Consider the following 15,751-nt stretch of genomic DNA (forward strand, 5'->3'; position numbering starts at 1 on the left):
TCAAATAAATTATAGTCAGAAATATTGAAAAGCTAAGGTATTGATAAATAAGGAGATCTTTGTCGAGGAAATCCCTCTAAACACGAGGTATAATGAACGTCACGTTTCTTATTAAGATCAATAGGTAGTATGATAGCAATAACACAGCACAAAAGGATCTTTTAGACTGAAATTCGCATACTAAATCTAAAGTATTCCCTTAATGACCAATTAAAGTCTTTTATTCTGGGCGAGGAAACATTACATAATTCCATATTATTAATCTCGTTCTGTAAACTGTGTCCATTCAGTTGTTTTTGATAAAATATTGATAAAAAATCACAATGTTTCGCTATCCAATCCGAAACCGCAAAGTTTATATTATAACAACGTGTTTATTTTCGTCATATCGTATAACTGTTTCATATTTTGTTGGGCATTTTATAGGTATCGTGGGAAATAACAGTAGCAATGTTTTATTTTCTCGGACAGCGGCCGTAAACTGTCTGCGTTGTGTTTTACATTGTACGTCATAACGATATCAAATCAGCTTTAGTTATTTCGTTTGAATAAAACAAATAATTTCGTTGTATCGAAACATTTTATATGTTTTAAAAATTATGCATCGTTCTAAATATTAATAATTAAATACTACAATTTGGTGTGTTAATAAAAATTACGTATAAAGTGCTTTACATACATATTTAATATCTTGAACTTTAATCGTAAAAATATACATATCCATATAACATGTATGTCCCATTATCGTATTTTAAACCCAGTACAGTTTTGACGAAACTATGTTAAGGTGTTCTAAGGACATCAAAGAAGGTTTGTGTCGTAAAAACTTATAATTTGTGCTCAAGACTAAGATTAAATATCTCGTAATATTTCAGCGTTGATAGCTGTCAAAACGAAACTGTACTTGGTGTCCAATCTACGAGGTGACGATGCGCATATAAAAGTATTGTATCATCAGCACACTGTAGGATATAACGGTACCAGCGAAGCTCAGCATTATTGGTATTTCCACCGTAAAAACATTTGCGGACACCTCTAATTTCCTTGTTTTCACCAAATCTGCCATTGTTTGCACTTGTACGAAGTAATCAGTATCTGTAAAACACTATATTTTCAGTAATATTTAAAGGAACAGTTTCTATGTAGAGATTCTATACCTAAATAACACCAAGATCATCATTTGTCTCTTTCACTCTAACGTAATACATCATCTTTCTTCTCTCTCTTGTAACGAAATGTGCCAAAAGTCTAAGTTCAATTGCAGTATATAAAAATGAAGTCTATAAACATACCAAGATTTTCGTATGTCATTATATACAAAATGAGCATCTGTGTTTTCTTTCTTTCCCGAATGAAATATTCACTGAACTCTGTCAACACGATTGGTCGTCCGGATATTGAAAGAAATCTTGCAATGTCGCTTTTGTAAACATTCCTATACTGTGAAAATATCTAATGTTTTAATTGTTATTGCTTTTGTTTCTTAATAAATATTCAATCATTAATATTTTAATGCAATCAGAACAAGATGGAACCTTGTCAAAGTAAATATAAAATTATATTTATCGTCGGAATTTGAGTTAACAAGGAAGTTCTGACAGTTCGTTTATATTATAGCTTTTTTAATTCGCTGGCATAAGGTCACGGATTTATTTTAATCTATCTGTTTGATGGACTGACGGAAAGACAATCTGAGCGTCATAGTTCCATATATCATCACGTTCTGATCCCTCGGCTTATTAACTTACGTTTATCGTTGGAGATATAGATCTACAAATCGCTAGTATCGCACATAATAGCCAAGTGGTAAACATTATTAGTACCTGAACAGAGAAAAAAGTCATGTTTTAGCCATTCCTATTTCACGACGCCTTTAGCTGTCAAACTAAGCAACTGACGATGGTTGTTGTCTTGCATTGTACAAGAAATAATTTCTGAGCCGCCTATATTTGCCATAACAGTACATAGCAGGATTGGCAATAACATCTTGTGGACCGGCTCGGTGCAATACCACGACCAAACAGAAGAAAATCATGAAGTGGAAATAATTCCTAGCTTCTCCTTATTAGTGCGCTTGCAGTAGCCATAATTTTAATCTTCTTTCTCTTATATATTTCTTATAAAGAAATGATGGGACTGGAGGTGGATAGAGCAGAGGTGGAGACGCATAGAACGAGGATATTATCATGATGATTTAGGTAGTCAATACATCAACAAATGCAATGTCTATGAGCAGCGGTCGCTTCGCTATTTTGGCGAAGTCAAGTGACCGTTTCGTTGTTTATCACTTTTTGACATAAAAAATCTTGTAGGTACAACACACATACAAAAGTAGGTAATTAAGTACCTGATCGGAATATATTTTAGAGAATAAAGAAATGCAGTCCGAAATTTTATCATAAATTTCCATTATTTCATACCAGCAATAGTTTCTTTTGAAGAATTCATCTGAATGTTTAATAAATAATCTCTGGAATAAAACGGCTACGTTTAATAATAAATAATAAAGAATTTTTCAAAAATAATCTAAAGATACTTACTTTCAATATTTTATTAAGTAAAGGATCTTTAAAAATAAATTTATGTCTGAACTGTAACTTGGGAATTTTCTTGATTATGATTATATTAAGAATCAAAAGATGTATATACATATTTAATAGTATGAAAGTAGAAAATATTCCTTGTAACATCAAACAGGTTATAGTGAATTGTGTTAATATATTGTTAACATGAAATCTTCGAAGCGCAGAAGTTACTATACATTGTACGGCAACAAGAAATATGAGAAAAAATGCCGTAAAACGTCGTTTAAAAATCAACGTTTTATTAATTCCATAATGACCATCGACAATGCTTAACTTTTTAAACAACTCAACATAAGTCACATTATTCCAAATCGATGTAATGAAGATTGAATGAACAACTTCTATCACTTGTAAAATCACGTAAACTTTTGTTAAAATGTACAATGGTGGGTCATCTTTAGTGTCAACCCAACTTATTGGTCGTACAAATATTGCTAGAAAAGTAATTGTTAAAATAATCAACAAACTATATAATTTCATTATTAATTTAGCTTGCAACACATTGTCTTTAAGACATCGTAATGTCTGCATTCCAAATAACCTCAAAAAGTAAATGAGCGGTTTTCCTGCATTAACAATGTCGTATTCAATTTTCACATTATTCTTTTTGTTTATAGTTAAAGAGAAAATATTATTTTCTATATCAAAAGCAGGTTTTACTTTTGAAGATTTTAAATCACTCAAATGAAACATATCTGTTGGTTACAATAAAATCACTGAAAATAATTTTATACTACGCTCTACTATATTTGATACTTTATAACAAGATTATATCAGAACATGGATCTAACCTATAAATGATAATTCAACCATTCATTATTTCACAAATAATGATACTTAATTGTCGGTTAGTGTTAACTCTACGTGTTATTACTGGAATAATTAATGTTGGTTGAAGTTAAAAAAATATTACTTTCTTCCAATATGCTAGTTATTTTATTTCCTCAGACATCTTTTATTTATTTATTATGCCGTCTATGCAAATCTTTTAATTTTAAAATTCTCCAAATCCATTAAGGTCTCAGAAGAGTAATTACCGGACTTTCTTTTTGACTTATAACTTCACCGTCTATTAATTGTTTTTACGGCATTGAGAAATAAATAGATAAATAATTATTGTTGAAATAATACGAAGAATTAGTTTTATGACTGTAAATTGCTTTATCTTTTAAGATAACCATAACTTTACAATTTAATCAGTACGTAATTATTACAACATCCGGTGTAACATTTCCTAGTAAGCGATTTCGTCACATATTCCATGAAAAATTTATAGATTCGAAGCAAAGGAAAGTACTGAAAATCATTTCCATACTTCATTCGAAACGTACAAGATTTGAATACAGATTTTAGAAGTCAGGATATTGTCGGACACAATTCTATCCAAGCCCACAAAAGTAAACACACTTTCAAACGACTGAAAATATGAATAGCATTAAAATCTTACTATTTAATATTATAATATTACAAAGACGAATGTTTGGATGGATGAAAGTTTGTTTGAAGGTATCTTCAAAACGACTGAACGGATCTCAATGAAATTTGGCATAAATATAGAATATAGTCTGTAAGAACACATAGGCTACTAATAATGTTTTTTTAATACCGCGCGGAGTTGCGGCCAAGAGCTAGTATTAAAATAAATATAAGAATGGTTTGTTATTGAGAATTATCTCTTAAGTGGTTGCTGATAGTAAAAAGGGTGTTTTATTCAGTAAATTAATTTATTTTTATAACATGTAATATGCGCATAGTAACAAATTCAAATACGTCTTTGGTATCATGAAGAAAAACAAAATTGCTTACCGAAAGTATATGACCTATTAATTTGCGCGTATTTTAAATACATTTTTAATTTTTATTAAATATTCATCATACTGTATTTGATTGTTTATATAATACTTAATATGCTACTTATACAACTTCTTAAAATGTACTTATTAATAACTAAACTTGCTGGTTTTGCAATAAACATTTCGATTTACTGCAATCTTTTTGTTTAGCATTGTTGTACACAGCATTTTCGACGTTCCCTCATCAATAAGTCCTAGGACTTATTGGGCTGCAAATAAAAAAAAAACAAATTAAACTTCCTTCCGTTAAAAATGAATAAATATTCTGGAACGATTAGGCAAGAATGATTATATTATCTTTAAATATAACATTAAATAATATTTAAAAAGATATGTTAAAAATGATACTGGCTCATCATAAAATATACTAGTTAATTACAGCTTATAAAGTAGAAAAAAACATCTATAGGAATATGTCTCAATTGGTTTGTACAATGTCATTGAAACATCTTTGCCAGAGTTGCAATGTCAATGAACTTTACGGATTGTGTTACGATCTAAAACGTTGAGACAATTTTTTGACCATAGATTTATATCCTATCCGGAGTAGAAAAGTGAGGCGGGAAAAGTCCTCCGGGGGCCTTTTGTTGTGATAAATTTCCTTACAGTGTTGCCATTTACAATAAAAAATTACATTTCAAAAATAGACTCTCGATTAGACATCAAACTTGTATTATAAACTTCATCTATAAGTTATATTTTTACTTTTTTTAACTTATACCAAAACATATAAAAATATATTTTCAACACTTTCAAACTCCTTGAAAAAATAAGATAGTAATATATTTTTACGTGTTTCAAGTGTGAAAACTGTGGCTTAAGAATATTAATTATTGTGTAAGAGACCTTATTTTCTTTTGTCGTAATCATAAGATCAAATATAAATTATCTTACCATCTTAATGCTATGCAAATAAGACGCCAACTCCCCACAATATTAGTAGTACGACTGCGACGACAAACAGAACAGACACGATTGCACTAATGATCTTGCAAAGCAGGTTACAAACGCAGCAACTGCAAAGATGCAATGACCTTTTATTCAATAGAAATAAAAATTCCTGCCTTTTTTATAAAATTGTACATTGGTTCCCGTTTGATTGTGAATGTTTTATGAATAAATAAATGTATTATCAAATCGAATAGTTTTAGTTATTATATATTCTGTAAACATTTTTAATCTGTATTTATACCCGTGTTGTGCAACAGATGGCGTAAATTGTATTATAATTTAAAATGTTTTTTTTTTATTTTTACAAATGAAAATGAATCGAACAGTTTGTGATTTACGTACTTTGGAAATTTAAAAAATTATTTTACGAAATGAATTAACCATTTTACGTTAGAATCTTATCTTATCAAATAATTTTCTAGGTTCGGTTTTAGAACGAATACTACAATAGTCAAGATATGATGTGTTGGTTTGTATACTAAATAATAAAATGGCGATTTTTCTTTATATTCTCAATGCCTTAAAGTATTGTAATTGAATGACAAAGTAAGTATTTTGTTAGTTTAATCTTCTTGCTTATAATAAAAATAGAGACCATTAAATTTACTGAAATACGTTCTTTGATATATTAGAAATATTTACTAAAACCAGTTCAACTCTTAAAATATTATAAAAACGATAATCAAATTAATGTCACTATAGTTTTTGTTTACAATTTACTAAATTTAGAAAAAAAAACAAAAATGAACAATATTTTTTTGATAAATTCCCATTTTTTGCTTTTATTTATTGATATTTAGATGATTAAATATAGCAAATGTAATAATAATCTGTATTTCATAATTAATAATGTCAAACACCCAATAAAACGTACTTACCACATTTTGATTTATATTTTTCTCAGTGTTTACAATCTGTGGTACAAGATTCAGTACAAAATCACGACTGGCGGCCCTCGGTGTATCGCTAAATAGTCGGACGCACCGCGTTATTTATCTGTAGTTATCGTAACTGCGAACATTATCTTCTGGGATCGATATTCGTTGTATTTCACTATTTGATATAGAAACAGGAACCTATCGCAACACACTGTAAACAAAATAACACTGTATTATTTTGGCCCACATAATACGTTATTTGTGGACATTTTATGACGTTCCGTACGTTTATAATTACATCGTATAAATGAAAACATCACAGTAATTTTTCAAAAATACCTACAACATTGTTATTAAAGAACATAATTAAAAATGTATTAAAAAAGTAAAGAGTAATGCACGTAACAACATAATTTTATCTCAATTGATTACAAGATTAAATAGACGATGTTTCAACAAACACTACAATACGACAAGAAAGAAAAATGAACTAACTTCAATGAACACAGAATGTTTGCGTGTCATGCACTGACCTCGATCCTGCAAGGTAACTGTTACTTTTAGATCACTTTTCCACTGAGCGCGGTCGCCCCGCGCCTTTGACTACACACAGCAATACCTAGACAGGTGCAGCACTGTCAGTGGAAAAGGTGTTTTCATTTATACATTGTCATTTCTAGAAACATGCTAGTTGCGCTCGTTGATCATTTAGTTATTTAATTAACCTCGATCCTGCAAGGTAACTGTTACTTTTAGATCACTTTTCCACTGAGCGCGGTCGCCCCGCGCCTTTGACTACACACAGCAATACCTAGACAGGTGCAGCAGCGTCAGTGGAAAAGGTGTTTTCATTTATACATTGTCATTTCCAGAAACATGCTAGTTGCGCTCGTTGATCATTTAGTTATTTAATTAGGCTAACATTCTGCCAAAGACATGGCATACTGGCCACTAAGAACCTTTGAATTTTTTATTATGAAAAGAAACAGATAGTATCACGCGGTAATAGGAAGTGTCAACAATGAAATATAGTCGCGAATAGAGTTGGAATTTTTAATGTCAATATGTATATAATTTTATAAATATGTTTAACCTTTAATTCGACATTTTGGCAGCCGTGCTACTGTTTTCAATTTATGCAGCGGGCTCTATTTGAATTGACAATTGATTGAAGTCCACAAGTAAGCACACCATATTTATCTTTATAACGTCCCTAGAGTTTTGACGTATTACCAACCAGTCTTGAAATATAAGATAAAGTAAATCTTGTGACCACAAAACCGTGGCAAAATCACTTCCACTTTTTGTGAGACTAAAAATTAAATTTAAAACAGTATTTAAACTATGCCAACAATCTGCTAACATAGAGGAATAAAAAATATATAGGATTTTATTTCAGGATATTATTTCATTCGTCTACAAACAAAACATTTCTGTCCTCAGTAAATAATATAATATTAGCCTTTACGTGAGAAAGCTAATTAATACAAATTCTTGCAACAGTTTGTCGTTGTCGCCTTCATCTATAATTAAAACAGAACCCTTAGCGATAGCTCAAGCAGTCAGAACTTCAAGTGTAACAGTTTGCTGTTTGTCTTAGTTAAGTTGGACAGTAAAGTCGCAACTTAAACAAACCGGCGACTAAATGAGGGACCGTACTATAAGTAATATTAAACTTTGATGCCAGCCCAGAGTTTGCACAAAAGCTCGTTGAAAGATAAAGTTTTATTAAGAAAATTATTCCCGATTCACTTAACTTTCATCGAAACGCTTTATTTATTATCACGTATAGTTTTAGCTCTACCGAGAATATCATAGCTACCTAATGATTGTTGTGGAACGTATTTATTTTTGCCTAATTTATTGATATCATCGATTGATATATCAGGAGCGTCGGTGGCTCAGTAGTCAAGCACTTGACTTGCAATCTGCAGGTCCTGGGTTCGAATCCCGCCATCTACCAATGTGTGTTTCGATTGCCGATTAACATATGTACATTTATAAGATGTTCTTACGGTGAAGGAAAACATCGTGATGCAACCTGCACATATCTGAAAAGTAATTCAAAGATATGTGTGAAGTCAACCAACCCGCACTTGGCCAGCGTGGTTGACTATGGCCTAATCATCCTTAACTTAGGGTAGGCTCCGAGCCCCTCGAAGGGGACGTTTAGTGAGCTGATGATGATATGTGGCATAAAAGGATGAACCATTTTAAAAGTAAGGTGTCAATTCATTCATGTTCTTCTCCAGAGTTTTACACAGTACGACTGGATTACATTTAAAATGACTTTTAGAGTTTAAAATGTTTTGTTATATTTAATAACATAATAATCATGTTATAGATGACGTATGTTAAAATTTATTTTTGTTTTCGTATAGAACTTGTTGATTAAGACTTTTACGATTTCAAATTTTCTAATGTATCCTTGATTTAAAATACGTAAAAACCTCAAAATAGTGTGGCTTTATAACTTAGTAGTTATCAAATACGTGAAAGTTACTTCGCCTTAAAAAAGTTGAGACTTAATTCATATTTTCTCAATATTTCCTATGGGTATTCACAAACTTTACGGATAAATATCTCATACAATTTGGTAAGAATTGGATGTTATCGGACTTGATATACGGGTCTTTGTGAGGCAATCTGATATTTGTGTTCGGAAACTCAAATATCAATGCAGCGGTCCTAACTAGCGCTCGCTTCGTACAAACTTCATATCTGTTGACAATACGGACGGGAAACTTTCCTTCAATGAGGTTGTTTAATCTTTCTAAAGATTGTGTTTCTTATCAAGACTCGCTAAATGGAATTTGACGGTGCCCCTCTCTATAGAAATGCGGTCAGTACTAACGTGTTTCGTATCACGAAGTGACAAACGAAGTTTAAAAAAAAATATTTTTACTGATTCCATCTATATTTTCTTCATTATAACGTCATCACATGGCGCAGGTTTACGTACATTATATATTAAATTTTATATCTCATCGTAACAACACGGAACTGTGTAGTTTATTGTTTATTATTCTTAAACCAAATAATACATTTATCAAGTTATTAGAATTTCGTTAACGAGAAACTCAATTAAATTTTAATAATAAAACCCAAATTACATTTTTGTATCGGACAATGAAAACGTCAAATAAATCAGTCTATAATGGCCAAAGAAATAATACTCACTGATTGGTAGATTTTTTTATAGTACAAGATGACAAATGAGCAAGTGACCATCAACAAGTTGTCGACATGTCTAAATATATGCAATGGATACCTTAAATGGACAGAGTAGGTGAAGAATGGAAAGGGGGTTTCTCTCTTTCCTATACGCTTTTTGCTCCTTACTATTTTGAGCATTAGTTAGGTTAGTTGAGGGATTAATAAGATTACATTTTCACATTACTAGCCTTAATTTATTAAGTTTATCGCAAATTCTTGCCACATTAATCTGTTTGTATAGACTAGCAGTCGCTTGAGACTTTGTCAGCGCTTTTTTTTTTTTTTTTTATAACAGAATGGGACAAACGAGCAGCGGTAACACCGAGGTGTTCAACGACAATTTAATTTAAATGAATGCTGAATTTAAATGTAGCCTACAATATATGTACGAAATATTATTGTTTTTCTTGATATTACATACAGATACTAAAGCTTTATTAATATCTATTTAATATTTATAGTAGATAGTATTGTGTTGTAGATGATATGAAAATATCGTAATCTGTATAAAATTAGTCATACAAAGCAATCATATTAAGATATCTATTAAAAGTACGTTATGAATCATACAAAAGCAATATTGATATTGAATCCAGTTTTATGTCAAATAAACAATTTCTCGGAATATAATCCATTTGTAAAAAAACCCAATATATTAATTTTATGATTATTATAATCTCATGCAAACGCACCTCTTTAGACCAAACTATTTGAATATTTCTTTCGCCGAAGACAACGAATTCAGTGTTGGATTCGGATAACTCAGTATTTTTTTTATTAAGTATTCTCTAAATACTAACTATCGCCCGTGACTCCGTCTGCGCGGGATTAAAAAACAGATAGCATAGTCTCAGACCTACTGAATATGCATATAAAATTTTTATAAAAATCGGTCAAGCCATTTCGGGAGAGTATGGTTGTCATTGTGACGTGAAAATTTTATAATAAATATTATTCTGCCACTATGATATTTAATTATGCTTATATTAATTACACGACGTAATTACGATATTAACCAAACAATGGAATTTGCTAATAATGAGGCTAAAGGATAGCATCTGTTCCATGCTGATATATAATTAATTACAGTAAGGTTTCACTGCTGTAACATCCATGCCAAACTATAATGCTATCTCAGTTTTTTTAAATACGAATAGGCGAGGCGACTGTATGTTTTTATCTACATAACATATGCATTGGCGTGATTTAACGATGTTCAAGGTCAAAGGTCATAAAATGAGCTTCTCGCGTATTTTAACAAAATGGTGAGTTTGTTCCATCTAGGAGGAAGTAGGGGCACGATTGCGGTGCATAGCGATAGTAATTAGCATGTATTTAGTCCCACAGAGTACATTCAAGCAAAAAAGAGACACTCAAAAAAATTAGTGAAAATGTCTATGAAAGTCGAAATATTGCCCAATGTGCGCCGCGCCGACTTTTTAGCAAAGGATGTTGCAAATTCCACTTTAGAAATATATCGACGTTAATTTCTACATTGTCTTGTATTTACTGTACTTCAGTTATTTTCGAGTATTACGTTATAAGACGACGTCTGGCTTTATCTTCGATAAATTACGACTTCTTACTAAAAACATTCTTCGAATCAAAACACTAATAGTGCAATAAAAACTGTACTCAAATGTATCTGCATGTGAAGGACGCTTGTAAAATATCAATTTCACTCGGTACGTTCCAAACGTAAAAAAAATATTAGATTCTGTTTTTAAATGAAAGGAAATTAAATTTTTTATGTAAACTTCTTTGATTATAACCGTTTTAAAGAATTAAAAAAAATAGTAAAAACTAAAGTAAAAACTTTAACTATAGAAATATCAGGCCTGTTAACATAAATAAAAAAAGAAAAATAAAATGAGTTCGTTTGACCACAAGTCGTTAGATGTTTCTTTACACCATTGTAAAGTATAGTTCCGTTATCAGTATAGCAATTTTTATCTATGGAAAATCAATAAATAATCTTTAATAATCTTGGATTTACTCAAAGGTTAGGTTAGGGAGATAAGAAGTTTTATTTTTATTATGGTAGTTACCCGATTAATATGATTTAGTGCTCTATGGTGTTGTGATCAAAGAGCTATAAAAATAACGGTCTTTTTCACGATGTCCAAGTAATTTCTGAATAAACTACTAGGAACTTATTTGTTAAATAAAATGTCTGGCATTTCACAATCTCCAAATACGCTTTAAAACGCCAACTATTATGACAGGAGGTTATGTGTTAGTTAATTTATTTATTAGATATCCAGCACTTGGACATTTTGAACCAGGCTCTTAGAATAAATATAATTAACATTCTTTCAAGAGAGTAATTTAAATAACAAAAGGCTGTGTTGCAAATTAAATTACATCTAAGTCGGTATTGACTTAACCTCAATTCAAATTGACTTTATATAAAAGGCCAAATGTTTTGATAAATTGTTGATTGATGTCTGAAACTCGAATTGAATTCTCTTAGTTTGAGAAATTTCGAAGTGAAATTGAAATATCCAATTAATGTACGGCTTTTGAAATCTAATTAACGATGCGGGAAAGTTTGTAACTTGGGCTGAGGTCTTTGAATTCTTGAAAAAGATGAAATATTCAAATGTTTATTCATTTTCAAAAGTCAAAGGCAACCAGCAGACTTTAAAAGTTTGAAAAACGATAAACAAGGTGAAAAGGTGTTAAAACATTTTCGTACAACCATTTTCATGAATTATAATTGTCTTCATACAAAATAAAATACTCAATTACTAAAAAGCAATACCTCGGAGTTCTTATTAATTCCAAAGAAATTTAAAATCAACAATAAAATTATTTTTCAGCCATTGAAAGTAATCTGACAAAATAAAATAGCAATTTATCATAACTGTGGATTAGAAAAATATTAATTAATATATTAAGGTAAATTAATATAAAACACACTGAAGCTTGCAAATAAGTTTATAATTCTTAAATTCTTAGAAATAAATTTTACTTTAAATTTTAATAGAAATTTGCAACTGGAATAATCCACTCGCAATCCTTCTAAGAAATGTTTTCTATTTCTTCTACCTAACATTGTTTTGACCAAGTAATTAAACTAATTGTATATACCATAATTCAAATGTGGCACGCTTCGTGATCACTTGAAGAATAAAGGGCGTTGTGAGAAAGACAAACATCATTAAAGACAATATTATTTCATGTTCAACATTCAAAAGATCGTTTGAGACATTTAATGAAACGAAAACATAACGTAAATTATAAACGTCGCATACTAATATTAAGAAAAAATGTTTTATTTAGGTAAAAGTAAGAATGAAAAATTGGTACAAGTGAAATATTGTCATGAAAAAATTGTACTATTTTAACGGGAATCAAATACGTACACATTCCAATTAGGAAGATCAATTCTATGTGAAATGATGCGAGCATTCATTTAAAAAAAAGGATGTTATTTTTCACTAATTAGAGCCATTGTCTGTAAAATGTTTGATCGAAGAGTTTTTATTCTTGTCTATGATTTCAATTTCTTTTAAGGTTATTATGAAAGCTTCCACAATAAAGATGTATAAAGAAGTGAAGAACGATGTAAAAATTTTAAATAAAAATAATGAGATCTTTTCAGAGGCCGAGGGATCGAAAAATAATTTTCGATACTCACTTGTCTTTAATTTGTTCATTGTGTAGTTATTGAATGAAAATAATAACGTGCTTTTTCTTTTTAATCATTGTTACTAATGCTTCAATTTTTTTTTGTTTACAATTGTGGGCTTAATTTGGGTCCACGCGTAGCTGAAGTTTGTAGGTCGTTGTGAGACAAGTATTATAGGTACGGTATTCCCAATGGAGGTCCTTGTTGTGAAAGTACAAGTTTACGAATGCTACGCCAACAGTCCATTTGTTCTAAGAAACATAAAATACCAATTTCGCAACAACATTCTGTCGCTAAATTGTTAAACATAATTTATAACTGCCCTCAGTAATAGTTCAATATTTATAAAGATAAATGAGATAAAGATATTTTAAATTCAAATTAATCGGAAGTTCACATCTACATATGTACATCTTACAAATATTATAAATGCGAATGTTTGCATAGACGGACGGATGTTTGTTAGAAGGTACATATCTCTGATTTGGTGTTGATGTCGAATATAGTCTGGAAGAACATATAAGCTACTAATTATCTTCTAACTTCGCGCGGACGGAGTCGCGAGCGACAGCTAACCTCTTATAAAGGGCGTAATAAAGATGGAACAATTCCAACGAATAATTGACTTTTCCACTCAACATGTTCCGTTATGTTCCTTACAAAGAAAGTAAAATTTGTCCCGAGCCTATAAAGCACAGATGTGGACTTTATTATTCCAACAGACGTGCATGCGAGCGCTTTAATAAGCGCGGGGAGGTCGTAACGCGACCGCAGCACTTCCTAAAACAATTGAATATCAAATGCGGTTACCCGACATGGCTCTGATTACTATTGTACTCGGAGACTTCGTATTTTTATTCCTTAGTAATTTCAGTCTTTATTACTTAGATACTAGCTTTTGCCTTCGCCTTCATTTGCCCAGAAATAAATATAAAAAAAACAATGAAAAATATCTTATGAGTTACTTCAGACTGTGTTCTATATCTATGCTAAATTTGAATAACAAACATTCATCCATCCGTCCAGATATTTATATTAATAAGGAGTAAGATATTCTTACAATAATTTTTAGTGACGTATTATATTCTAATTAGACCTGTTAGAGCTAATTTAGAACTAAACAAATTATAAAACCTCCTTAAATTGCTGCGAATACAAATGTAATTTGTTATCTGAAACCATAAATACTTTCAATGTTGGTAGGGTAATAAATATTTGCAGTCGACTTGTTTCGAAGTAACTTTGATGATAAATTTTAAACAGCATTACGAATTTCAGAAAGCGCATACCTACGTTACAATTTATGACTAAGTTTGTTATTGAGACTATGGATTACTAAACAGTATTGATGAAACATCAGCTATTAAGGTTATGTTATTCTTGACACTATGGCTCTGTTTCTGGTCTCAAAATATCTTATATATAAAATTCTTGTGTCACAATTTTCGTTCCCATACTCCTCCGAAACGGCTTGACCGATTCTCATGAAATTTTGTGAGCATATCGAGTAGGTCTGAGAATCGGCCAACATCTATTTTTAATCCCAAACGGACGGAGTCGCGGGCGACAGCTAGTAACAGAAATAGAAATATTTCCGCTTCTTCTTTTTACTTTCCTAGATCATATTTAGTTAGGTTAGTTTATGAGATGTAACTTTTAATATAAATGGAAAAGTTTGCATGGATGAGATTTTATTTGCGATAGAAGTTTTTTGGACCGCGTAACTTCAGAACGGCTGAACAGATCTAGATGAAGTTTGGCTCAGAGATAGATTACTGTCTAGGTTTTAGGTACTTAGATTTTTTGAATCCGCGCAGACGAAGTTTTGGACAAAAACTATTTTTGAAATAAATTGTAATGTCAATAAATGTGACCTCAAATTTCTAGATTTAAGAGTAAAAAGTAAACAAAGTAGAGTCTTTCGTTTTAAAATACGAAAAATTCTTTGTTCGTCTCGAGCTTCCGAGCTGACTGCAACGTTAGCGTGGGCTTTTCGTTCCAGAAAAAACTATTTGAATAGCCTTTTGTGACTCGACGCTTTTTAAGAGAAAAAAAATCTTAAAAACCGTATGATTTTTGTTTTGTTTTAGCTTCTTTCGCGTGTTTTAATTTTGTAATTGCACGTGAATATAAATAGTGAGCTTATTTTTTTCGTCTTTTTTTAACATGAAAGTTGCTAACACATGTTTTGACTTTTATAATATCATCTCGATGCGTCTTTTCTATTAAATACTATGTTATATGGTTGTATTAATACTTTCTTAGCGCCAAATGTTAATGCAATTCTTTGTAGAGGTATGATAAGAATTTGTATACATTTCAAAAAGTTGACATCACAGGGTACCGAAGAACTGGCAGCAACCTCGGAAAAAGAATTAGTATAGCTATTCAAAGGGGTAACGTTGCCAGTATCTTCGGAACCTTGCCTAAAAGGACTCCTTTTAATAATATACTTTAGTTAATTATTCGAGTTCCGTCATCGGACGATACGACAGACCGCCAGGTTCCATCCACACCATCTCGATGGCTGGCTATCCACAACCGTGCGGTTTGCGCGAAACTTCCTGCCTCGCACACCAGCGTTGTGGAATGGTCTGTCCTCGGCGGTATTTCCAAACCGCTACGACTTAGGGT

At 31.1% G+C, this 15,751-nt stretch overlaps 1 protein-coding gene and 1 long non-coding RNA gene across 6 annotated transcripts; both read right to left on the minus strand.

Annotated features, from left to right (window-relative positions):
- Positions 1 to 733: 733 nt before the first annotated feature.
- On the minus strand, positions 734 to 2,411 carry LOC106122441 (uncharacterized). Its single transcript, XM_013318392.1, has 4 exons — positions 2,348 to 2,411; positions 1,749 to 1,823; positions 1,293 to 1,440; positions 734 to 1,095 (listed from the first exon to the last, which is right to left on the minus strand). Exons 1-4 carry the CDS (start codon positions 2,408 to 2,410, stop codon positions 917 to 919), a joined length of 465 nt encoding a protein of 154 aa, XP_013173846.1. The 5' UTR covers position 2,411; the 3' UTR covers positions 734 to 916.
- Positions 2,412 to 4,583: 2,172 nt separating this feature from the next.
- On the minus strand, positions 4,584 to 6,855 carry LOC106122412 (uncharacterized). 5 transcript variants are annotated; one of them, XR_001228098.1, is made up of 4 exons: positions 6,801 to 6,855; positions 6,268 to 6,478; positions 5,333 to 5,454; positions 4,584 to 4,647 (listed from the first exon to the last, which is right to left on the minus strand). It is a non-coding gene; the product is annotated as an uncharacterized LOC106122412 (long non-coding RNA). The 5 variants fall into 5 exon arrangements; XR_001228095.1 differs by having other exon boundaries at positions 6,763 to 6,853; XR_001228097.1 differs by lacking the exon at positions 6,801 to 6,855 and adding an exon at positions 6,554 to 6,691.
- Positions 6,856 to 15,751: the final 8,896 nt, after the last annotated feature.

This window comes from Papilio xuthus, unplaced genomic scaffold (assembly GCF_000836235.2).
Source record: "Papilio xuthus unplaced genomic scaffold, Pxut_1.1 DF826923.1, whole genome shotgun sequence".
Classification (NCBI taxonomy): domain Eukaryota; kingdom Metazoa; phylum Arthropoda; class Insecta; order Lepidoptera; family Papilionidae; genus Papilio; species Papilio xuthus.

Bases quoted from the DNA above. Each gene is read 5' to 3' on its own strand.
- LOC106122441 (XM_013318392.1), bottom strand. From the start codon at position 2,410: ATGGAAATTTATGATAAAATTTCGGACTGCATTTCTTTATTCTCTAAA. The intron at 1,824-2,347 runs GTACTTAATTAC...TTCTCTGTTCAG, and splicing joins CTAAAATATATTCCGATCAG to GTACTAATAATGTTTACCAC. The intron at 1,096-1,292 runs GTATGTTTATAG...AGTGTTTTACAG, and splicing joins AATGACATACGAAAATCTTG to ATACTGATTACTTCGTACAA.